At 37.2% G+C, this 27590-nt stretch overlaps 1 protein-coding gene across 7 annotated transcripts in view; it reads right to left on the bottom strand.

Moving 5' to 3' along the window:
* Positions 1-27590, bottom strand: part of LOC123528428 (uncharacterized) — a 69836-nt gene that overhangs the window by 23727 nt on the left and 18519 nt on the right. For 5 of the 7 annotated variants that reach the window (XR_008366792.1, XR_008366791.1, XR_008366793.1 and 2 more), the window contains exon 3: positions 22846-23561. Coding sequence is in view for 3 of the 7 variants with exons in the window: in XM_053521891.1 (XP_053377866.1) it covers positions 22846-23561 (716 nt within the window). In the remaining 4 variants the exon portion in view is untranslated. Of the gene's footprint in view, positions 1-3617; positions 4205-22845; positions 23562-27590 lie in introns of those variants that run through there. The other 2 variants (XM_053521889.1, XM_053521890.1) reach the window with 1 other exon arrangement.

The following is a 27590-nucleotide window of genomic DNA, read 5'->3' as shown; positions in this document are numbered from 1 at the left end:
GAGGGATTGCATCACAAGTAGGTTCCCCCAATCAAGCGTACCACACTCTTTGATTCATTGAAACGAAGAAGCCATTGATCTGCCCATGCCCCAAATGAATTTAAATCAGACTGTAAATCTTCACAATCATGTGTACTGTTCAATTCTCTATAAACCTTAGTTTTTACTCAAGGATTGGAAAATTTGAAAATCTAACCTTGTCTGAACCCATTTCATAATGTAAATTCCTTGCCCTACCCACTTTCTTATACAAATGCTGATTATTTGGACAGGAAAAACAAACAAGAGGGCCATGATGGCCCTATATCGCTCACCTGAGTACCATTGCTCAAAATGATATGATCAAGTTTTGACATAGAGCACATAGGCATACACAATAAATATCAGGATAAACATTTTCTTGTAACAGTCCCTTTTGACCTAGTCCTGAGAAAAACATATGAATAGTGATACTTTATTTAAATAATTTTCGTGTGAATGAGATGACCCCCTGTTTACATCATTGGCATGGCGGGAGAAATTCGTTTGATAAAACTCTTTTTCAATACACATAAAATGTAGCAAATTTTTTCAAAATATAAATCCATTTTGATTACAATCAGGGGAGGTAATCAGATATAAAATAACTCTGGAACCAACGACTGGATCTGACAGATTCATCATAGAATCCAAGATAAAAAAATGTACATTGTTGTTGAAGATATTTTGGAAGTTTGTATCAAATAAAACCATAAATGAAGTCTCTATATGGCTGCAAAAGCCAAAATAGCAAATTTTGGACCTTTAAGGGGCCATAACTCTGGAACCCATGATGGAATCTGACCAGTTCAAGAAAGGAACTAAGATCTTGTGGTGATACAAGTTGTGTACAAGTTTGGTTAAAATCAAATCATAAATGAAGCTGCTATTGTGCAGACAAGGTCAAAATAGCTAATTTTGGCCCTTTCAAGGGCCATAACTCTGGAACCCATAATGGGATCTGACCAGTTCAAAAAAGGAACCGAGATCTTATGGTGATACAAGTTTTGTGCAAGTTTGGTTAAAATCAAATCATAAATGAAGCTGCTATTGTGCAGACAAGGTCGAAATAGCTAATTCTGGCCCTCTCAGGGGCCATAACTCTGAACTCATAAAGGAATCTGGCCAGTTCAAAAAGGAACCAAGATCTTATGGTGATACAAGTTGTGTGCAAGTTTGGTAAAAATCAAATCATAAATAAAGCTGCTATTGTGCAGGCAAGGTCAAAATAACTAATTTTTGCCCTTTCAGGGACCATAACTCTGGAACCCATAACGGGATCTGGCCAGATCTTATGGTGATACAAGTTGTGTGCAAGTTTGGTTAAAATAAAATCATAAATGAAACCTCTTATCGTGCAGACAAGAAATTGCTGACGCACGGACGAAGGGTGATCACAAAAGCTCACCTTGTCGCTATGTGACAGGTGAGCTAAAAACAGAAAAAGTGGCATGCATCAATACGTATTTACCCTTACCAAAATAACGTAGATTGATGTCAAATTAATGTGTTTTCATCTGACTTTCATTGAAATAAATCTGATTTTTTGAAGGAACACAATTTGGCAAACATTTGAAAAAAATGGTGTAACTGCATCAAGGGGAAATAACTTTAATGCAACTAAATATAACATCATGATATATTATAGATGATGTTTGTGTAGTATGTATTTATTGCGATTAAAGTCCATTTTAGAACAATATGTGACTGGAATCATAAGCATTCAAAGGGACGAGTGCAAGCCAAAAAAAACAAGAGGGCCATGAAGGCCCTGTATCGCTCACCTGACCTATTGACCTAAAGATCATCAAGATCAACATTCTGACCAAGTTTCATTAAGATATGGTCATAAATGTAGCCTCTAAAGTGTTAACTAGCTTTTCCTTTGATTTGACCCGGTGACCTAGTTTTTGCCCCCACATGACCCAGATTCGAACTTGACCTAAAGATCATCAAGATTAACATTCTGATTAAGTTTCATGAAGATACAGTCATAAATCTGGCCTCTAGAGTCTTAACAAGCTTTTCCTTTGATTTGACCTAGTGACCTAGTTTTTTAACACACCTGACCCAGATTTAAACCTGACCTATAGATCATCAAGATTAACATTCTGACCAAGTTTCATTAAGATATGGTCATAAATGTGGCCTCTAAAGTGTTAACTAACTATTCCTTTTATTTGACCCCCGTGACCTAGTTTTTGACCCGACATGACCCAGATTCGAACTTGACCTAAAGACCATCAAGTTTAACATTCTGACTAGTTTCATGAAGATATAGTCAAAAATGTGGCCTCTAGAGTGTTAACAAGCTTTTCCTTTGATATGACCTAGTGACCTAGTTTTTGACTCCATCTGACCCAGATTTAAACTTGACCTAAAGATTATCAAGATTAACATTCTGACCAAGTTTCATTAAGATATGGTCATAAACGTGGCCTCTACAGTGTTAATTAGCTTTTCCTTTGATTTGACCCGGTGACCTAGTTTTTGACCCGACATGACCCAGATTCAAAATTGCCCTAAAGATCATCAAGTTTAACATTCTGACTAAGTTTCATGAAGATATAGTCATAAATGTGGCCTCTAGAGTGTTAACAAGCTTTTCCTTTGATATGACCTAGTGACCTAGTTTTTGACCCCACCTAACCCAGATTTGAACTTGAGCTATAGATCATCAAGATTTGACCAAGTTTCATTAAGGTATGGTCATAAATGTGGCCTCTAGTGTAAACTAGCTTTTCATCTGATTTGGCTTGGTGACCTAGTTTTTTATCCTACATGACCCAGATTCAAACTGGACCTTAAGATCATCAATATTAACAATCTGACCAAGTTTCATGAAGATACAGTCATAAATGCGGCTTCAACAGTGTTAACAAGCTTTTCCTTTGATTTGACCTGGTGACCTAGTTTATGATCCCAGATAACCAAATATCGAACTCGTCCAAGATTTTATTAAGGGTAACATTCTGACCAAGTTTCATTAAGATTGGGCCAAAAATGTGACCTCTAGAGTGTTAACAAGCTTTTTCTTTGATTTGACCTGGTGACCTAGTTTTTGACCCCAGATGACCCAATATCGAACTCGTCCAAGATTTTATTGAGGGTAACATCCTGACCAAGTTTCATTAAGATTGGGCCAAAATTGTGACCTCTAGAGTGTTAACAAGCTTTTCCTTTGATTTGACCTGATGACCTAGTTTTTGACCCCAGATGACTTAATATCGAACTCGTCCAAGATTTTATTGAGGGTAACATTCTGACCAAGTTTCATTAAGATTGGGCCAAAAATGTGACCTCTAGAGTGTTAACAAGCTTTTCCTTTGATTTGACCTGATGACCTAGTTTTTGACCCCAGATGACCCAATATCGAACTCGTCCAAGATTTTATTGAGGGTAACATTCTGACCAAGTTTCATTAAGATTGGGTCAAAAATGTGACCTCTAGAGTGTTAACAGTCAAATTGTTGACGACGGACGGACGGACGGACGGACGGACGACGGACGACGACGGACGCCGGACACAGGGTGATCACTAAAGCTCACCTTTGAGCACTTCGTGCTCAGGTGAGCTAAAAAAAAAAGTACTTCTGAAAATATACGAATCACATTTTACAGAAAGTAGGATTTAATGGGCATCACATTGCTGTTAAGGGCCATTAATTTTACTCTTAAAAGAAATCGTACAGAACCTTAACATTTAATAGGCATCAAATCAAAGTTAAGGGCCATGAATTATCCTGTTAAATTCAAAATATACAGAATTTCATTACTTTCTCAAAGCCATTAACTTTTTAAGCTACCAAACCAAATTTTAACGGCAAGATTCATGGTCAAAAATGGGTGTTTTCATGGTATTTTAACATGTAACCCATTAATATTGTGAAAACTGTTAAATAAAGTGATGCAAGAATTAATGGGGTAAATTAAGTTTTTCCAATTTTAATGGATTTTTTACTTGGTTTTAATGTTTAATGGTATGTGCATCCAGTAGTGTTTCTTCCTATGTTGTTCTCTATATTTCATATTATGTAGATGTAACTCCGCTTCAGTGGCATATTTAGATGTGGGTAGTAACATATTGTTGGTAAATGCCTGTGTCCAGTTTTGATGTATATACATATCTTGTAACACTCCAACACTCTCCGCTACTGAGAAAAAGAATCTATCTCTGTCAGTAAACCTGGAAAACAAGGTGATAGTGAAAGTAAGTGTACAGTTAACAGTCAGGGGTGTACCTGTTTTAAGTTATGTTACCTATTTCAGTTACTTTTTCAAGCATTTTATAACCAGTATTAGTTATAACATATAGTTAACTCGGGTAAGTTATTAAAAAAAAAGTCTTTTTGCTGTTTTCACAAAGTGACCTTAATAGTGAAATTAGTAGCAAACTGTGGTTAATCAAATCCTCTTTTAGTCTGATCATGACCTGATAAGCATAATGGGATGTTAAGAGTTTTACAGCTTAATTAAAACTCTTGCGTAAAACTTTATCAGCCTTGCATAAAAACTTTTACCGCATAGCTGGAAAGATAAATGGTCAAGGATTCAGAAAATAATTGCATTAGTCACATTCAAAATAAGGAATTGGCACAGGAGGGCTTTTTAATATTATATGATAACTGAAACAAGTTATGAAAGAATAAGCAATAACTCAAATGGGTTATAAACTGCGATAACTTGGAACAGTTACACCCTTGACTGGTTAAAGGATGATAAATTGGCAGTTACCCAGCAGGCATACGACGTCGAATCGACGTTGGATATTGGTTGAATTTAGGTCGCGACGTCGGCAACCTAAATGCAACATTGAAAAGACGTTGAAACCATGACGTCTAAGAGACGTCTGTAGTAGACGTCAAATCGAGGTTGGATTTAGGTTGCGGCCTCGGCGACCTATTTGCAACGTCGAAAAGACATTGAAACCACAACGTCTAACAGACATTGGTAGTAGAGGTCTAAGCGACATTGGATACATGTCTGATTTTTTTAGTATTTTGCAGCAAAACACAATTATATTTTCCAATGACGAACTTGTTTCTTGAATGGACACATCTGAGTTTAAAACAAAATCATAATTTCAATTTTATTTTACATGATGTAACAGTTAAGAATAGGTTAGTGTTTATTAGTATGCATCTAACAAACTAAATTGGTCTGGTGCAAGAATTTCATTTTGGCTCAATTTTAAACTATGATGTCAGATGATATACCTGGATCAAAATGGGAACATTAGTTACGAAATCTGACCCAGCCTTGAACTTTACACATGTAGCTTAATTAGTTAGACATACAACTCGCAGAGAGGCTTACACATTCTCATGGTAATCTGATACATTTGCGAGAGTTTTGCAGACATTTAGAGCAACTGTATGGATTATTATTCAACATGATTTGTAGAAAGTAAGTATTTTAATATTTATTTCTTAATTATTTGACTTTTCATATCAATTATTATCCGCCTTAGAAAATTCATACAATTCGTAAGAACAAGAAACTTTAACTATAAAATAAAACTTACAAACATACTTGATAGAAGAGTTAACATTGAATATAATGTTTAATATTCAAACTTTCAGAATGCCTTTGAAGTAACTGAACATTCAAATTTTATATATTTCAGATGAAGTTTGCACTGGTAATTGTGATGATTTTGAGAGATTCAACAATCAAAGCAGAAAGTGAAAGACTCCACTGACTACAACAAATTTATGTTGACCTTATTTATCATGATGATAGATGTCAATTGAAAAGAATTTTAGTGTTACATTATGCCATGATGGCCCTATATCGCTCACCTGAGTACCATTGCTCTAAATGATAAGATCAAGTTTTGACAAAGATTACATTGGCATACACATAAAATATCATCAGGATAAACATTTTGTTGTAACAGTCCCTTTTGACCTATGGGTCACATACTAGTCAGGGCCAATTTCAATATCAAGTTTGAGTATCCTATACGCTCAAATGCTGCATTTTTGTACTAGCATGACTATTTCTTACCCTGGAAGACTTAAATAACATTTAAAACCAATCTCATTAGATTCTGCCGAGGTATATTCATTTACATGAAATAAAGGGAGGTAATTTGTCATATATTCAGACAAAAGTTATCTACCCTGATTGTCCGAGAAAATCTGATGGCATAAATGACATTTCAAATCAGAACCTTCATTGGTTACCGAGATACATATTATTATTATTATTATTATACCAGATTTGTTGAGCGCCCTTTTCATATGCAATATACGTTCAAAGGCGCTTTACAATTAAACATGAACATCGCAGATATGTAGGTAAATAACAAAACACGATATATGCAATCACAAAACCAAAACTGAACAATTTGATTAAGCGCCTTTTTTATAAATGATATTTTCAATGGCATTGTACATAATAATAAAAAAAAATAGTTATTACAACAATATCATAAATGAACAATGACAATATTTACAGCCTTATTGTAACAAACAGCCATGACCGCACCCCCACCCCTGAGGTCGTTTTACCCCTATTGCCAATACCAGTGCTTTAAACATCTGGTACGCCCAGACGGGCTGCATATAGTGGTTCAACCTCCCGGTAAATGGTGCCATCATGTACTGTTTTAGATAGAAATACCACACATTTCAAGTGAAACTCAAGTCTTGCGAAAAACACACACACAGAATGTCAAAACCCTTAAAATGTGACATGATGAAATAAAAGATGGATTGTCAGTTTAGTTAATTACATGATGAATTGTACAGTTAACAGACCTTCGTCAGCGACGAATGACTTGCTGTAGTTCTGTATTACAAAAATAACAATGGCATATTTATTATGAGTAGAAACAGTCACAGTGGGTATCTATGTGTTGTAGAAAATTTTGAAAAGGTGTGTTTTGAGAGCTCTTTTGAATGAATTAAGTGATGAATGTTTTCTGAGATTGTCAGGGAGAGAGTTCCATAGTTTTGCGGCAGCAACCCTGAAACTTCTATCCCCGTAGGTAACCAGTCGACTTTTTTGTGGCACAAGGGTTGTTGCTGCATTTGCTGACCTCAGGTTTCTAGTTGGCACATACACCTCCAGTAAGTCTCCCATATACACCGGCGACTGTCCATGCAAGGCCTTGAATGTTTGAATGAGAATTTTGTATTTGATTCTATCTTGTATTTGAAGCCAATGAAGATCTTTAAGGATTGGTGTTATATGTTCAAAACGGGTTGTTTTCGTAATAAGACGTGCAGCTGTGTTTTGGACATTTTGCAGTTTGCTCGTTGTTGATTTTGGCACGCCGTACAAAAGAGCATTGCAGTAATCTAATCGTGAGGTCACAAGCGAGTTTATCAGGGTTTTTGTGGCTTCAGTTGTCAAATATGGTCGAATATGACCAACGTGTCGTATTTGGCCGTAGCATGTTCGAGTCACGGAATTAACATGATGGTCCATGTGCATGTTCGAATCAAGCGTAGCACCAAGGTTTCGAACAGTTTTTGATGGTCTTATGCTCGTTTAGCCAAATTTCAGTTCTAGATTTTCAACATGTTTGGAGTGTTTTTGACTCGAAAAAAGAATTACTTCAGTTTTCTCTGCATTCAATTTTAACATGTTTGAATTCATCCATGAGATGATTTCTTTTAGGCATTGTTCAACTCGTGTGATTGTGGCTGCCTTTGATGCTTGGTCAACTGGTTTAAATGATAGATAGAGTTGGAAGTCATCTGCATACAAGAGCTGTCTCCATAGGATGACACATGCCCCCGATGGCACTTTGAATGAATAGTTATGGCCAATGTTAGAGTTTAGGACCTTTGACCTACGGAGCTGGGTCTTGCGCATGACACATCGTCTTACTGTGTCACACATTCATGCATAGTTATTTTAAAATCCATGCATGAATGACAAAGATATGGACCGGACACGCCCATCAATGCACTATCATGAAAAATGACCTTAACGTCTAAGTGTGACCTTGACCTTTGAGCTACAGACCTGGGTCTTGCGTGCGACATGTCGTCTTACTGTGGTACACATTCATGCCAAGTTATTTGAAAATCCATCCATGGATGACAAAGATATGGACCGGACACGCCCATCAATGCACTATCTTTTAACGTCTAAGTGTGACCTTGACCTTTGAGCTACGGACCTGGGTTTTGCACGCGACACGTCGTCTTACTGTGGTACACATTCATGCCAAGTTATTTGAAAATCCATCCATCGATGACAAAGATATGGACCGGACACGCCCATCAATGCACTATCCTTTAATGTCTAAGTGTGACCTTGACCTTTGAGCTACGGACCTGGGTCTTGTGCTGGACGCGTCGTCTTACTGTGGTACACATTCATGCCAAGTTATTTGAAAATCCATCCATCGATGACAAAGATATGGACCGGACACGAAAATTGTGGACAGACTGACAGACGGTTCAAAAACTATATGCCTCCCTTCTGGGGCATAAAAAGTGGTGGTTTAGACCGTAGTTTCTATTGATGGACCCGACTGGCTTTGTGTACATCGTGTAGAATTTTGGGCCTAGAACAGATCCTTGAGGAACACTGAATTTTGGGCCTAGAACAGATCCTTGAGGAACACATATATTTTAATTTGAAATAAAGGGAGGTAATTTGATATAAAATCAGTCTATGGTTACCTAGCCTGATTTCAGTCCAACTAATGACAATAATGAAAACAGAAAAGCGCATGTCTCCCACAACTGCCCCTATGAAAAATGTTAGTTTCTCTAGATGTTTTAGACGAGTGGATCCAATTAGATGGTCTGGATGAGTGGATCCAATCAGTAATCACACTGGCCATAGCTTTATCAGATCAAGTGGTTCCAACGTTGTTTGAGTGGTGAATTTTAAGCAGATCAGATGGCGAAATATGGCCGATACTATAAATTTCTGGTCTTGTAAGTATGATTTAAAGGAATTTCTACCCGTTAAATAACGAATCAAATGAAAACGATGGGTGCACCTGAAGCGCAAATGTGTTCATTTTTAGCACATGTGTCCATTTAGCTGAGATTTGAGCCGTTTATTCAAACACTTCTGTACAGTCCGGCGGGGGAAGGAAATTTTTTACAGTTTTTGAAAATATCGAATCAAATATTGTGTTTATAGAGAACAGATAGTTCTTAAAACACTTTTTATGTAAAGGGCTACCTCTTAAAACAAAGCGTGTGTATTTTCACAGAATTATTCGGGTTTGTTTCTGAAAAATCGGCCGAAACCCTAATACAACGCAGTTTCGAGTGGGTCGCTACGCAACGAAATCAAATGGATACCGTTCTGTGTCTTGCTTGCGAAGTCTTTTTATTTGCATATAAAACGCACCAGGTATTTATCTGTAACGTTGCTTTAACTCTATACTCAAACTATTGATGTATAGCATTTTAAATAATGGTAAAAAGTTTTGCATAATCATGCGCACTGTAGCTTATCTTCGTAACAATGATTAAAGAATCAGTATCTAGTTTTAACATCATTCAGAATGAACAATATTGGAAACGTAGACACCTTCCTAATGGGGATGATTGGCTCAAGAACAGCTTTTCTTGCGATAATGAAGTGATGCTCTGTGGTTATATTTATTTCCTCAGAGTTGATGACGTTAAGTGTCCATGTGGAATTTGCTTGAGGAAATGTGGTGCAGCAATGACTGTATCCCGTCAGGAAATATATCTTTAATATAATTTCATAAAGAAATGATTTCAGAATGAATAGGTCGAAATAATTACGTCATATTATATATCAAAATGGCAAGGTCATTGTAGGTCAAGCAAACAGCACAGGCGTTGGATCAAACTTTTTAGGCAGGAGGCCTGGGGCCTGCTGGGGTCTTCCCCGGTGGACCAGAAGGTCCTGGAGGCCGGAGGTGATTCGAGGCCTCCTTGAGCTCCTGGGTGTTAGCAACCACTGTTAAGCATTCCCAGTACTCCGCGCTTTAATTGACAGCCGTATTATTTAGCGCCAACATTAAATTGTCCCTATTTGATGTAAAGGTCATGGTTAGGTATTAAACAGGTTTGATAGTATACATTCAATTCGTGCCTACACTGAATGCGGGAGATTTATTGCCGACCTTTATTCATTTGGTAAAATCTTGTTTCGTTATTCAAACGTGTCATTTTATCATCGTCTTCCATAAAACATTTACCATACATATAAAACAACAATCACTTCAGATATTCCTTTTTTCAATCAATATATTTCCATCAGGTTAAGAATAAAAAGGTAAATATAAAAGTAACATGTGTTCAATACATACCTCGTTTTTGCAGATGGCTATATAGTATACGTTTGGCTTTTCGTTGATAGCTAAACTAATTAAATATTAATTGAACAATCTTCATAGTGTACTGGGCTAAAATTTCTCACTTTCGGGAAAGACAAAGATTAATATCAGACATAAGGAACAGCCAGACGCATGGAAATGTTTCAGATAATGCGATACTCAATGCTAGTTGAAAGGAAAACTTGATTTTAGAAGGAAAAAAAACCACAACTATTATTACATTTACAGGAAATTAAGTGCGTATTAATGGTAAAGATGGTGTTAACGTACATCATGGACGACATTTTGTATGAGAATTATAGAGCCCGGCAAGTAAGACACAGAACTGCATCCTCGCTTTATGTTTTCATGTTGTTGTCCGCAAAATTATGTTAAATGTTAGCGGCCATAACAGAGTAAAAGTACAATATATTAAAAATGGCGGATCATTATAATGATATAGAACGCTCTTAATTTATTACTGAGGCTCTATTGACTTTTTAAGAAGGATAAGACTTCGCAAGTAAGACACAAAACGGTATCCACTTGATTGTGTTGCGTAGCGACCCACTCGAAACTGCGTTGCATTAGGTTTTCGGCCGATTTTTCAGAAACAAACACTAACTAGAAAATGCTTTTGTAAAAAAGCGCATGTCTTCCCCAATGCAAAGTCCTATAGGCAAGAAGTCAATAGGGGTCAGGAGCGAAAGTCAAAGAGACACTGATGGAGGCTGCAATAGGGATCATCTACTTGGCATGTCCAGTCATCCTGCTAAATTTCAACACTCTTGGCCTAGTGGTTCTCAAGTCACAGTTCAGGCTCCTGTGACCTTGACCTTTGATCAAGTGACCTCAAAATAAATAGGGGTCATCTACTCTGCATGTCCAATCATCCTATTAAGTTTCAACATTGTAGGTCAAGTGGTTCTCAAGTTATTTCCAAAAAATGATTTTACATGAACAGGCCACTGTGACCTTGACCTTTAATAGACTGACCCCAAAATCAATAGGGGTCATCTACTCTGCATGTTCAATCATCCTATGAAGTGTCAACATTCTGGGTCAAGTGGTTCTCAAGTTATTGATCGGAGCTGGTTATCAATGTTCAGGCCTCTGTGACCTTGACCTTTAACGGAGTGACCCCAAAATCAATAGGGGTCATCTACTCTGCATGAACAATCATCCTATGAAGTTTCAACATTCTGGGTCGAGAGGTTCTCAAGTTATTGATTGGAAATGGTTTTCCATGTTCAGGCCCCTGTGGCCTTGACCTTTAACAGAGTCACCCTAAAATTGTTAGGGGTCATCTACTCTGCATGACCAATCATCCTATGAAGTTTCATCATTCTGGGTCAAGTGGTTCTCAAGTTACTGACCGGAAATGGTTTTCAATGTTGAGGCCCCTGTGACCTTGACCTTTAATGGAGTGACCACAAAATCGATAGGGGTCATCTACTTTGCATGTACAATCATCCTATGAAGTTTCAACATTCTGGGTCAAGTGGTTCTCTAGTTATTGATCAGAAATGGTTTTCCATGTTCAGGCCCCTGTGACCTTGACCTTTGACGGAGTGACCCCAAAATCAATAGGGGTCATCTACTCTTCATGACCAATCACCTTATGAAGTTTCAACATTCTGGGTCAAGTGGTTCTCTAGTTATTGATCGGAAATGGTTTTCAATGTTCAGGCCCCTGTGACCTTGACCTTTGACGGAGTGACCCCAAAATCAATAGGGGTCATCTACTCTTCATGACCAAGCATCCTATGAAGTTTCAACATTCTAGGTCAGTGGTTCTCTAGTTTTTGATCGGAAATGGTTTTCAATGTTCAGGCCCCTGTGGCCTTGACCTTTAACAGAGTCACCCTAAAATCGTTAGGGGTCATCTACTCTGCATGACCAATCATCCTATGAAGTTTCATCATTCTGGGTCAAGTGGTTCTCAAGTTACTGACCGGAAATGGTTTTCAATGTTCAGGCCCCTGTGACCTTGACCTTTAATGGAGTGACCCCAAAATCGATAGGGGTCATCTACATTGCATGGCCAATCATCCTATGAAGTTTCAACATTCTGGGTCAAGTGGTTCTCAAGTTACTGACCGGAAATGGTTTTCAATGTTCAGGCCCCTGTGACCTTGACCTTTGACGGAGTGACCCCAAAATCAATAGGGGTCATCTACTCTTCATGGCCAATCATCCTATGAAGTTTCAACATTCTGGGTCAAGTGGTTCTCTAGTAATTGATCGGAAATGGTTTTCAATGTTCAGGCCCCTGTGACCTTGACCTTTGATGGAGTGACCCCAAAATCAATAGGGGTCATCTACTCTTCATGACCAATCATCCTATGAAGTTTCAACATTCTGGGTCAAGTGGTTCTCTAGTTATTGATCGGAAATGGTTTTCAATGTTCAGGCCCCTGTGACCTTGACCTTTGACGGAGTGACCCCAAAAACAATAGGGGTTGTCTACTACAGCAGCCCTACAACCCTATGAAGTTTGAAGGTTCTAGGTCAAATGGTTCTCCAGTTATTGCTCGGAAATGAAGTGTGACGTACGGACGGACGGACGGACAGGGCAAAAACAATATGTCTCCTGGGGGAGACATAATAATTCCTTGAAAATATACATGCTTTGTTTTAAGAGGTAATCATTTACATAAAAATTGTTTTAATAGCTATTTGTTCCCGTTAACACTATATTTGATGCGATATTGTCAAAAACTGTGAAAAAATTCCTCCCCCCGCCGGACTGTACAGAAGTGTTTGAATAAACGGCACAAATTTCAGCAAAATGGACACGTGCTAAAAAATGAACACATTTGCGCTTCAGGTGCACCCATCCTTTTCATCTGATTCGTTATTTAACAGGTAGAAATTCCTTTAAATCATACTTACAAGACCGGAAATTTATAGTATTGGCCATATTTCGCCATCTGATCTGCGTAAAATTCACCGCTCAAACAACGTTGGAACCACTTGATCTGATAAAGCTATGGCCAGTGTGGTAATTCAAGGGCCATAAATCAAAAGTGCCTGGGCCGATTTGGCTAGTTATCGAACTTGGGTAAGGTCTTATATGGCCAAACACATTTTGTTCAAGTTTGGTGAAGATCGGATGAGAAATGTTCGACTTAGAGAGCGGACAAGAGTAAACAGACGGATTTTTTCGGTAATTCAAGGGCCGTAACTCTAAAATGCCTGGACCGATTTGGCTAGTTATCGAACTTGGCCGAGGTCTCATGGTCAAACACATTTTATTCAAGTTTGGTGAAGATTGGATGAGAAATATTCGAATTAGAGTGCGGACAAGAGTAAAAAGATTGATTTTTGGTAATTCAAGGGCCATAACTCCAAGACGCCTGAACCGATTTGGCTAGTTATCGAACCTGGCAGAGGTCTTATGGTCAAACACATTTTGTTCAAGTTTGGTGAAAATCGGATGAGAAATGTTCGACTTAGAGTGCGGACAAGCTTTGTGAAAGACACACAGACAGACAGACACACACACAAACACACAAAGACTGGAGTAAATCAATATGTCTCCCGCACCACTGTGTGGTGGGAGACATAATTTCAAATGAGTCCTATAAATACTTCCTGAGATAAATCCATTTTTATTGAAATCAGGGGAGGTAATTAACAATATATTAGAAAAGTATTCATATTGATAAACGTTCAATCAATAATTATCTAACATGACTATTTCTTACCATGGAAGACATAAATAACATTTCAAACCAATCTCATTAGAAGCTACAAGGTATATTCATTTACATAAAAATAAAGGGAGGTAATTTGTCATAAATTCAGTCAATATGTATCTTCACTGACTGTCCAAGTCAATCTGATAGCATAAATGAAATTTCCGATCAGTATCTTCATTACTTATGGAGATATACTCATTTTATTTTGAAATAAAGAGAGGTAATTTAACATAAAATCAGTCCATAATTATCTTTCCTGATTGTCTCAGTCCAACTAAAGGCAATAATGAAATTTCAAATGAGTCCTAAAAGTACTTACTGATATAAGTCCATTTTGACAACAAAATAGCTAATTTTGGCCCTTTCAGGAGCAATAACTCTGGAACCCAGTATGGGATCTGGCCGGTTCAAGAAAGGAACCAAGATCTTATGTTGACACAAGTTTTGTGCAAGTTTGATTAAATTCGAATTCAAATCATAAATGAGGCTGCTATTGTGTAGACGAGGTCAAAATAGCTAATTCTGGCCCTATCAGGGGCCATAACTCTGGAACCCATAACGGAATCTGGCCAGTTCAAGAAAGGAACCAAGATCTTGTGGTGATACAAGTTGTGTGCAAGATTGGTTAAAGTCAAATCATAAATGAAGCTGCTATTGTGCAGACAAGGTCAAAATAGCTAATTTTGGCCCTTTCAGGGTCCATAACTCTGGAACCCATTAAGGTGAAGAAGGTGTAATTCAGCGACGTCTGGCGGAACGCCAAACGTTATGCTTCGCAACGTCGCGTCATTACGTTCTATTAAGAAACAAAATGGTGCTGAGCGATGCGGGAGGGCGATACACCGGACTTTTTTTTGTTTTGTGTTTTCATTCTCGAATGGATAATCTTGGTGGCTATAGGTGCCAAATAAAGACGAATAAAAAAGATTAAATCTTTAAAAAAAGACTAAACATTTTTAAATATACTACTAAACATTACAATAGCCGTGCAAAATTCGTTTGAAGTCAAAACATGTGCAGAAAAACGAATGATGATTTTTTTTTTTTTTTTTTTGATGTTTTCTTTGGCTGACATTGGTGGTTATTTTGTCCTACTTTCGTGTTAATCGCTTTTCCGTTATCAGGGATCACGTGATTTTAAAATTCATTTAAACGAATATCCCGTTTAAAGACGCACCACTGGCACAAAATAACTGTATTTTTTCTATTTCCTTGATGGTAATTATACTTGATTTGCATGAAAAATATGAGATATACAACATTTTTAGTTTCAAATTGACAGAGTCATATATAAGGTCTATATATATGAAGTTTTAAAAACACATTTATTTCGGAAGGGCCTAAATTATCCCCCCGAAAACTTGTAGTATAGCTGTTTATTACCTGTATTATAAGAATGATTTTCATGAAATTTTTGTGAGTTACAAAAATGTTGAATACCCTATGTTTGTATACATTATCGTTGGTGTTTGCATCTATTCATAAATTATAGCCTCGTTTCGGAGCATTCTTCCCGGGGGGGGGGGGGGGGGGGGGGGGGGGAACCGAAAATGAGCGACAGGTTCGCTGGCAGTCGGAAAACATACTTAAATGTGCAAGTCTTTTCTATATGATAATGGGTACACTTTAGAATTATGAAAGGCATGTCAAAATTCATTTATATTCTGAAGACTTCTGATGTGTATAAATTTTATTTATCAATCAGATATTTATATCATTGCTGTATTACATACAACCATAGCAGTTATCAAACGCATTGTCATAATAAAAATGAAAAATTATGAAAAACTTTTGAGGTTTATGTTTTGTTTTGTATTGTAGGTAGTAATGATTTACCGACAATTTAACCGTTACAGTTTCCGAACTCACTAACGGTACCAGCTTGCTCAACATTTATTACTGACAACATCCCTGTAGCAGATTTGTTTAGATGCAGTAGTTCCAAAAGATAAATTATAGCAAAAGCAAGTATTTGGCGGTCGCTCAGTCCTGAATATGTTACAACTTTACATGCTGCATATTATTCCTACATGGTTTCATGTCTCTATCATTTTTAAAATAAATGTATCAAAAATCTTGAAGCACTTAATGAGATACATGCGACACAATTTTATGTATATTTTCGACTACGTCAAGGGCCATAATACCGGTCTGACTGTGTGAGATAAAATTAAAACATTATATACTCAAATGGAAATACTGATAACAAACCTGTGAGGTTTGATTACTGTGGGTCAATACTTTCTTAGATATGTCCGACACTATTTCGGACTGACGGACAAACGGGCGAGGGGAACACTAATTGCCCCGGTCAAACATAACTCTGATAAGGCGCATAAAAAGATATATTTCATATTGTTACATTCTCTATGCAAAGAAATCATTTACCACCAGTTGCACCGTATATTATACTTAACAAGAGGGCCAAGATGGCCCTAGGTCGCTCACCTAAGAAACACTCCATAACAGTGTAAAACATGTTTGACCTAGTGATTTCATGGAAACAAATATTCTGACCAATTTTCATTAAGATTGGACCAAAAAATTGGTCTCTTGCGATAAAACAAGCATTTTCTTAGATATGACCTAGTTTTTGACCCTAGATGACCCATGTTCAAACTCGACCTAGATTTTATCAAGGCAATCATTCTGACCAAAATTCATGAAGATCAACTGAAAAATACAGCCTCTATCACATACAGAAGTTTTTTCTTTGATTTGACCAAGTGACCTAGTTTTTGACCTCAGATGACCCATATTCAAATTTGACCTAGATTTCATTAAGGCAATCAACTTGACCAAATTTCATAAATATCAACTGAAAAAAACAGTCTCTATCGCATACACAAGATTTTTCTTTAATTTGACCTAGTGACCTAGTTTTTGACCTCAGATAACCCATATTCAAAACCGACCTAGTTTTCATCAAGGCAATCACTCTGACCAAATTTCATGAAGATCAATTGAAAAATACATCCTCTATTGCATACACAATGTTTTTCTTCGATTTGACCTAGTGACCTAGTTTTTGACCCCAGATGACCCATTTTCGAAATCAGCCTAGATTTTATCAAGGTAATCATTCTGGCTAAATTTCATGAAGATCAGTTGAAAAATACAGCCTCTATTGCATACACAAGGTTTTTCTTTGATTTGACCTAGTGACCTAGTTTTTGACCCCAGATGACCCATTTTCGAACTTGGTCTAAATTTCATCAAGGCAATCATTCTGACAAAATTCATGAAGATCAATTTAAAAATACAGCCTCTATCGCATACACATGGTTTTTACGTGATATGACCTAGTGACCTAGTTTTTGACCCCAGATGACCCATTTTCGAACTCGGCCTAGATTTCATCAAGGTTATCATTCTGACCAAAATTCATGAAGATCAATTGAAAAATACCGCCTCTATCGCATACACAAGGTTTTTCTTTGATTTGACCTAGTGACCTAGTTTTTGACCCGAGATGACCCATTTTCGAACTCGGCCTAGATTTCATCAAGGCAATCATTCTGACCAAAATTCATGAAGATCAATTGAAAAATACAGCCTGTATCGCATACACAAGGTTTTTCTTTGATTTGACCTAGGACTAGTTTTGACCCGAGATGACCCATTTTCGAACTCAGCCTAGATTTCATCAAGGTTATCATTCTGACCAATATTCATGAAGAAGAATTGAAAAATACAGCCTCTATCGCATACACAAGGTTTTTCTTTGATTTGACCTAGTGACCTAGTTTTTGACCCGAGATGACCCATTTTCGAACTCGGCCTAGATTTCATCAAGGTTATCATTCTGACCTATATTCATGAAGATTAATTGAAAAATACCACCTCTATCGCATACACAAGGTTTTTCTTTGATTTGACCTTGACCTAGTTTGACCGAGATGACATTTTGACTCGCCAATTTCATCAAGGATCATTGACCAAAAATTCATGAATCAATGAAAAATACGCTGACGCATACACAGGTTTTTCTTGATTGACTAGGACCAGTTTTGACGAATGACATTTCGAACTCGCTAATTCCACAGTATTCATTGACAATATTCAGAAGAAAATTGAAAAATACAGCCTCTATCGCATACACAAGGTTTTTCTTTGATTTGACCTAGTGACCTAGTTTTTGACCCGAGATGACCCATTTCGAACTCGCCTAGATTCATCAAGGTTATCATTCTGACCTTATTCATGAGATTAATGAAAATACACCTCTATCGCATACACAGGCTATTTGACTAGTGACCTGTTTGATCCGAGATAATTCGACTCGCTAGATCACAAAGTTTCATTGACATTCATGAAGATTAATGAAATCAGTCACGCATAAAAGTTTTTCTTGATTGCTATGACTGTTTGACCAGATGACATTTCGAACTCGCTAGATTTCATCAAGTTACATCTACAAAATGTCATGAGATAATTGAAATAAGCCTCTATCGTACACAGCTAAGTTGACAGACGACGACGACAGACGACAGACGACGGACGACGGACTCCGGACATCGAGCGATCAGAAAAACTCACCTGAGCATTGCTCAGGTGAGCTAAAAACACATCTTGAAATATGTCCTAACATTTCATGCGAAAAAAAATGTACGGCTTTCTTTTCACCGCGGGATACAATGAAAATTCAGATTATTTCCGACTGAATATTTATATATGTGCATGTATATGCACATGCTTAATTGTGTTTTGTCTCGCAATTGTACAATCTAAGTAGGTAACTTGAAAATTACCACATATATTCACGTGATAAAGACAACTATGAATTTTAATGATTTGGAAATACAAGAATGAAAGTATGTTTTAGAAAATATTAGATTTTTTAAAACGGAATGGCTAAATATCTATTTGCAAACAGCATACAGAGTTTTAGTAATAAGACGTTTGCGTAACGTCAGAAAAAAGCGGGAAAATGCGCAACGTCAAACGCCGCCCATAGCGCCATTTGAGACTTTATCCTTTTTTGCGACTTCGTAGCTCGAAAATGAAGTCGGTAGTCAAGGACTTTTTTCTCGTTATTTTGCTGAGAAATGCCTTTAAAATACCGGTAATTGTGTAAATTTTCAAAAAAATCTATGGACCAGTAAATGCATGCTCCCAATTTATACAAGAAACGTCATTTCCGTCGAGGTCAAATTTTGGAACAACACATGGTAAGATTTATGGCTACAACTTAATTAATCGGAAAGAGTCAGCCTCAAACTTATCACTTAACAAACTCGCGTGCAGTCAGTGTTGCTATGGGCTAACATTTATCTGGTAGAAATGTATTTCATTGATTATTCAAATGATTTTCTTATGATTTTTTATGTTTGAAAAATGCACAAGAAAATGGGGGTAGGGTAAAATTTATTACAATACTGCGAAAACGAAGTCAGTGACCCCTGATTTTTATTTGCTCATTTTACAGTTAAATAAATTTTAAAGCCAAGTGACATTTAACAAACTGAAAGCAAAGAAGTATACTAACACATCTTTCTAATGATATGATAATAAAACATTTGACACTCTTAATTAATTCTACATGTCTTAAAATCAGCTTGAAATATTCAGATCTCAGCTGAAATTTCCTGGTTTTGTCCAAAATAGCAACAGTACTTCTTGGACAATGCATTTGTGGATTTCAGCTTTTGACGATAAAATTAATGATGATTCTATTTGAGCCGTGCCATGAGAAAACCAACATAGTGGCTTTGTGACCAGCATGGATCCAGACCAGCCTGTGCATCCACGCAGTCTGGTCAGGATCCATGCTGTTCACTAACAGTTTCTCAAATTGCAATAGGCTTTGAAAGCGAACAGCATGGATCCTGACCAGACTGCATGGATGCGCAGGCTGGTCTGGATCCATGCTGGTCGCAAAGCCACTATGTTGATTTTCTCATGACACGGCTCATTTGTTTTTGGGATATTAATGTCATCTGACTTATCCACAATTTCAAAATTAGTCCCCCACAAACATTTATGAAATAACATCAGAAGGATTTAACCTGCCCTATATAAGTTTTGTGTTTAGTGATTTTGTTTTATGTTATAAATGTAATCAAATGTCAAGTCATCATCCTTGATCTATAGGTGTATACCAGAACACCAGCCTGACAAACATAATCATTGAATACAAATTAAACATTAATTTTTAATGAATTTACCTCCAGACTAAAAAGTAGTTTCAAATAAATATGAATAGAACAATTGTGAGAAAAGGGTGAATGTGAAAGAAGTTATGCATATAGATGAAGAAGCACTTAAGACTTCTGTTCCATTCATCTCTTGCACTGCACTGTGTTCTCATTATGTGAGACTTGCTGATATATCTTTACTTTCCGGCTCCTGTGACCTTGATCTTTGACTTGCTGACCTAAAAAACTTTATGGGTCATCTACCTCGTAAGTTCAATTATCATTCTATTATAACTGAGGGTTCTGGGTCAAGTGGTTCTCAAGTTTTTGGGCAGAAACCATTTTCAAGGTTGGCCCTGTGACCTAGACCGTTGGCTCAAAGCATCAAATGTGTCATCTACTTCAAAAGCCCAATCTTGCTAACATGTCTAAAGGTTTTGAGTCAAGTATTTCTAAAATTATTGGGCAGAAACCATTTCAAAATTTCAGGCCCCTGTGACCTTGACCTTTGACATATTGACCCCAAAAACTATAAAGGTCATCTCATTCATAATTCAATCATGCTATCAAGTTTGAAAGTTCTGGTTCAAGTGGTTCTCAAGTTATTAGGCGGAAACCATTCACTCTACCGACAGGATGGAATTGATAGGTGCAAAGCAATTCAATCCCTTGCTTCTATAAAGGTGGGTATAATTAAAATCTGGTAAGCATACATTTTTGGTAGCCTTAAACCCAGACATCAGCCATTTCAGATGCAAAAGCTGACTTGCTTCCCTCACAAATTTAAATCCAGTGCCGAAAGGTTTTCCTGTTCTCAGGAAATCCCAGGATTATCCTGGGATATCCTGATATTCTTTTAGCAAGGCTGCAGGAAAGTCCTGAAGACAGGACTTTTACACTAAAAGACAGGACTTTTGATAGAAAACTTGTCCTCTTCACAGGAAAAAGACAGGACTTTTTCTAAATTTTTTGTTTTTGTTTGTTTGTTTTGGGTTTAACGCCGTTTTCAACAGTATTTCAGTCATGTAACGGCGGGCAGTTAACCTAACCAGTGTTCCTGGGTTCTGTACCAGTACAAACCTGTTCTCCGCAAGTAACTGCCAACTTCCCCACATGAATTATCAGAGGTGGAGGACTAATGATTTCAGACACAATGTCGTTTATCAAATAGTCACGGAGAACATACGCCCCGCCCGAGGATTGAACTCGCGACCCCGCGATCCGTAGACCAACGCTCTTACCTACTGAGCTAAGCGGGCGGGCTGGACTTTTTCTAAAAGATACAGGTTGAAAGATCTGGTAATCATTTTGAAACATGATCTTGTAATGGTCTAGTAAGTTTAATTAATTACATCCTGTATTGAAGACTAATGTTTTGTGAGAAATGGTCTCACTAAGCACATGTGTTTGTGGTGTTGTCAGTGTAAAAGGAATAATATTCTGTATTTCTGGTAAGTTAGCAAACTATTTCTGTACCATACTATATAAACTCCTTCATTTAAAGATTTATAAAACTATAAGTTAATTAGAAAAGTATTTTCCTATAAAATCAGTCAGAGCATTAAAATGTGAAATGTGTTAGTACAGTTTAGGTTTTCTGTACATGTCTGATCAAAGACAGTTTCACTCTAGTGAACAGATCCTAGAATGAGCTTTTTTTTTCAATTTGAAGCTCATAATTTGATGATTCTACACTGAATAGTAGTTTTTTCACCTAGATGTTTTGCCAAGACTATACATTAAGAGTCTAGAGTATATCTGAGATGATTTATGACGTGCCAAGAAAATATTTCTGCTACGACAGGTATTGTTTCAATATACATGATATATACTTTTTTAAGTACAAAATATCTTTTAATACATTTACTAGAAATGATAATCCTTATATTCTTACTGTATAAACTATTTAAATTTAACATTCAATTTGTAAACTGTATTTCCCACCAAACAGAATTTCAAATCATGTTTACAAGGTATTCAATTACATGTCCTGGGGTTTCCTGAAGACAGGACAAGTGTCCTGTGATTTCCTGACATCAGGAATTCCTGGGATTTCCTGAAGACAGGACAATTGTCCTGAGATTTTTTGACTTCAAGAATTCTCAAGACATTCCTGGGATTTCCTGAAAACAGGACAATATATACTTTTATTTCCTGACATCAGGAAATCCCATGACATTCCTGGGGTTTTCAGGATAGCAGGACAGCAAAGCTTTCTTTGAATTCTGGTGTCGTGTATTTTTCCTGTTCATAGGAAAATCCTGGGATTGTCCCATTCTCATTTACTGGCGTGAAAAGTCCCAGGACTATCCCAGGAATTCCTGAGGTATTTTCAGGACATTATCCCAGGATAGTCCTGGACTTCCTGGGATAATCCCAGGATTTCCTGTTCTATTTTCGCATGGGAAAATTTATCAGTAATCAGTAATAGTTACAACAGAAGTTAACAGTCAAATTTAAAAGCTACCATCTTTTTTTGAAAATGCATGCTTTTAAAAGATGCAATTTCTTCAATTTTTAGGCTTAATGTAAAATTTCAAATGTATATTTGATTGCACCTCTTGAGACATACTTGCCAGAAAAGTCCCCAATCCATATTCTGCCCCACTCCCCCACTGCCAAAATCATATAACCAATGTTGTAGCTATGGAATGGGCCAGACCATAAAACCTTAAGCACCAAACTGAATGAATAGCAAAGTAAATAGCACTCGTACCTTACATATTTATGGAGTGGAAAACTGACATGTCTAATGCCATGTGAATCTGCACAGCTTTTTATTAAATTGTACGGATTTTGTCTGTTAGAAAGTAGCAGTATAGGGATAGCATCCGAGTTGTCCTCTAGAATGTCCGATGACCATGGCGTACTAGGCATAATATAGACCAATTTGTCATTTTTAAATTCACTGAAAATATTTCCATCGTGAAAAGTTACACACGGAAAATCTTTTATTAATTTTTTCAAATCTGCTTGACACTGAAGACATTTCCACATTTCTCCACAGTTTGAGACATGAAATTTAGAAGGTTGTATATGCCTACGATTCATTTCTAAAATTATCTTCAGATTTTGTATTTGCATTCTGGCATCTAGTCCACCACTCTTTTTCATCCAATCAACTTGTGGAAATTCAATAATGATATCTTGACAAAGTTTATATCCAAACAAATCAGAACTCATATTTTGTATGTACTGTCTACTTTCAAGGCAATCCTCATCAATATGCACGAAAGAATATTCTGTTTGCCCGGAATATTTTAACTTCTGAAGGTAACTGTCAAGTTCCATGTCTGCTAGCAATCCGTGATTTTCCCGATCTTGTAGGTCAATCTGACCTGATCTAATATATCTGTATCTAAAAAAGATTTCCTCTTCAGTTTGTGCCTGTAAAACATCATACCACTCATATGCATCCATTTCATCTGGCACCTGAAACAAACTAAAGCTATCACTGAAGGTGATGAATGTACCCACCGCAGGCACTGACACAGTACATTGCAATTTGATGAATACAATGTTAAGTCACAAAAAACAACAACAAAGTCAACAAGAGCACCGCCTTGCGGGTGCTGATGCTCATCTGATTTTTTTTGTATAATAGAAAAATGTTCCTACCCATGATTTTCTAAGTCCAAAAAGGGCCATAATTCTTGCAAAAAGCAGGATGGAGTTATGTTTCTTGATGTACAGAGTCAGCTTATGATGGTAAACAAGTGTTGCAAGTCTCAAAGCAGTAGCTTTGATAGTTTAGGAGAAAAGTTTACCTAAACATAAAACTTAACCAAGAAATCTGATATTTTCTAAGTCCAAAATAGGCAATAATTCTTGCAAAAAGCAGGAAAGAGTTATGTTTGTTGCTGTATATGGTCACTTATGATGGTGAACAAGTGTTGCAAGTTTTAAAGCAATAGATTTGATAGTTTATGAGAAAAGCTGACCTGAACATAAAAGTTAACCAAGAAATCTGATTTTCTAAGTCCAAATGGGGCATTAATTCTTGCAAAAAGCAGGATGGAGTTATGTTTCTTGATGTACAGGGTCAGCTTATGATGGTGAACAAGAGTTGCAAGTTTCAAAGCAATAGCTTTGATAGTTTAGGAGAAAAGTTGACCTAAACATAAAACTTAACCAAGAAATCTGATATTTTCTAAGTCCAAAAGGGGCCATAATTCTTGCAAAAGGTAGGATGGAGTTATGTTTCTTGCTGTACAGGGTCAGCTATTGATGGTGAACAAGTGTTGCAAGTTTCAAAGCAATGCCTTTGATAGTTTAGGAGAAAAGCTGACCTAAACATAAAACTTAACCAGGCAACGCAGACGCCAACACCGATCAAGTGATGACAATAACTCATCATTTTTTTTTTTTAAATCAGATGAGCTAATAACACTAAAGATTTTTTCTGAAAGAACATAACTAGGGTTTCTACTGATCACTTGTGTCAAGAGGATGAGGAGATTTGGTGCACACAATATTGTGTCTACAGACAGATGGCCAGACACGGACAACCTGAAACCAGTATACCACCCCGCCCCCCTCCCCAAACACACCACTTACAACTTCGTCATGGGGGGTGCGTACAATAAGAAGTTACTAAGAAATTATTATTATGATTTTAAATAAATAAATGTTAACCAGGCTTTAATTAAACTCTATTAATATATATATCAAAGCCACATGTTGAAATAAAGCCCCAAGTTTTTAATAACCATTCTAAAAGACTTGTATAATATGCATCCCTAATATAACTTCTGCCTATCTAAGTGCACATACTACTGTATAACATCTTGTTTTAAACAGACATTTATAACTAGAAGATGCTTTTGTAGAAAGCACATGTCTCCCCCAAAGCATAGCCCTATAGGCAAGAAGTCAACAGGGGACAGGAACAAAAGTCAAAGAGAAACTGATGGTTGGCTGCAATAGGGCTCATCTACATGGCATGTCAAATCATCCCACTGAATTTCAACATTCTGGGCCTAGTGGTTCTCAAGTTGGATGAACTGGAAATGGCTTTCCATGTTTAGGCCTCTGTGACCTTAACCTTTGTTGGAGTGATCTCAAAATCTGTAAGGCTCATCTACTACACATTTCCAACCATCCTATTAAGTTTCAACATTCTTGGTCAAATGGTTCTCAAGTTATTGACTGGAAAAAGTTTTCTATGTACAGGCCCCTGTGACCTTTACCTTAGCTCAAGTGACCCCCCAAAACAATAAGGATCATCTTATCTGTAAGTCCTATCACCCTATGAAATTTGAAGGTTCTAGGTAAAGTTGTTCTCAAGTTACTGATCAGAAATGGTTTTCCATGTTCAGGCCCCTGTGACCTTGACCTCTGATGGAGTGACCCCAAAAACAACTGGGGTCATCTACTACATAAGCCTTGCCAAACCTATTAAGTTTGAACGTTCTAGGTCAAATGGTCCTCCAGTTATTGATCGGAAATGAAGTGTGATGGACTGACGCACAAACAAGGCAAAAACAACAAGTGAATGAAGTATTGCCATGCAATACAAAGTCCCCTACTAGAAAACACCTAATTTTCTCTACTGCAGTATAAGATAATGAACTGATATCTGTCAATGATGTATAAACAATATTGTACTACATAATTATACAATATGTTATAACAACACACTTGGATTAAAATGTGCATATATACAGTCCGTGTATGATAACTTCGGAGTGACGTCACGTTTGTTTATGTTTTCTGGACTTATGGAACTAACAAAATAGGTAGAGCAGCTTACATAAACAATAATATTGGGTATATTTTATTGCAACACGTCTGTCAGTCCCGGTAGGTCAGTGGTTAAGCATTAGTCTTTGAAATATCGAATATTGCGGGCCGTAGGTTTGAATCGAGGAGAGTGTTTTTTTGTTTGTTTGTTTTTTTGTTGTTTTTTTTGCTTCTCTTTCAGGGTAACCACCATAATCATTAATTTCTCCTGGAATATATTTTTATTTAGATAGATAGAAATATTATTGAATAAATTTCTGTTTAAAGGGGACCAAGCATCAGCTCTGTGTAAACACATCGTATTATGAATGCATAGTCACGAAAACACTCGGAAATTTCGTGCAGGTTAAATTCCTCTCTGGTATATTGCCAGTATTAGTGTAGTCAACATGTCCGAGACGTCCATGTATTTTTTGCAAAGAGAAACACTGTTCAGTATAAGAATGATGCTTAATGCATACTACAAAATATTCTGAAGGTTATTTCAAGCATAATCATTTTTTCTTATTTCAGTTCGTTATTGTATACCGTAGTGCTGTATTACTGCATTTTGAATATTTTCAATTGTCTTTGAAAAAAAAATGTAATTAAAACATAGATAACAAGAGCTGTCTCCATAGGATGACATATGCCCCCGATGGCACTTTGAATGAGTAGTTATGGCCGATGTTAGAGTTTAGGACCTTTGACCTATGGAGCTGGGTCTTGCGCGCGACACGTCGTCTTACTGTGCCACACATTCACGCGTAGTTATTTTAAAATCCATGCATGAATGACAAAGATATGGACCGGACACGGCCATCAATGCACTATCATGAAAAATGACCTTTAACGTCTAAGTGTGACCTTGACCTTTGAGCTACGGACCTGGGTCTTGTGCGCGACACGTCGTCTTACTGTGGTACACATTCATGCCAAGTTATTTGAAAATCCATCCATGGTTGACGAAGATATGGACCGGACACGCCCATCAATGCACTATCCTTTAAAGTCTAAGTGTGACCTTGACCTTTGAGCTACGGACCTGGGTCTTGCGCGCGACACGTCGTCTTACTGTGGTACACATTCATGCTAAGTTATTTGAAAATCCATCCATGGATGACAAAGATATGGACCGGACACGCCCATCAATGCACTATCCTTTAATGTCTAAGTGTGACCTTGACCTTTGAGCTACGGACCTGGATCTTGCGCAGGACACGTCGTCTTACTGTGGTACACATTCATGCCAAGTTATTTTAAAATCCATCCATGGATGACAAAGATATGGACCGGACACGCCCATCAATGCACTATCCTTTAATGTCTAAGTGTGACCTTGACCTTTGAGCTACGGACCTGGGTCTTGCGCGCGACACGTCGTCTTACTGTGGTACACATTCATGCCAAGTTACTTGAAAATCCATCCATCGATGACAAAGATATGGACCAGACACGAAAATTACTGACAGACTGACAGACCGACAGACCGAAAGACAGTTCAAAAACTATATGCCTCCCTTCGGGGGCATAGAAAGCAAGGATTTAAAAAAAGTATAAATCACGGTGGGACTAGAACCAACGCGACAATGAAAATATAAAAGAATCGCACATGTAAGGCTAACACTCTACGACCGGTACTAATCTTTTACTTCAAAGAAATCATTTCAGTTAGTAGAATAATATAAAAGTGTTTACTTAGATTAATGATAATTATCGATTACCCTCCTGACTTGGACT

Source organism: Mercenaria mercenaria, chromosome 13 (genome assembly GCF_021730395.1).
Source record: "Mercenaria mercenaria strain notata chromosome 13, MADL_Memer_1, whole genome shotgun sequence".
In the NCBI taxonomy this organism is placed as follows: domain Eukaryota; kingdom Metazoa; phylum Mollusca; class Bivalvia; order Venerida; family Veneridae; genus Mercenaria; species Mercenaria mercenaria.
This window is presented reverse-complemented; position numbering and strand designations above follow the sequence as displayed.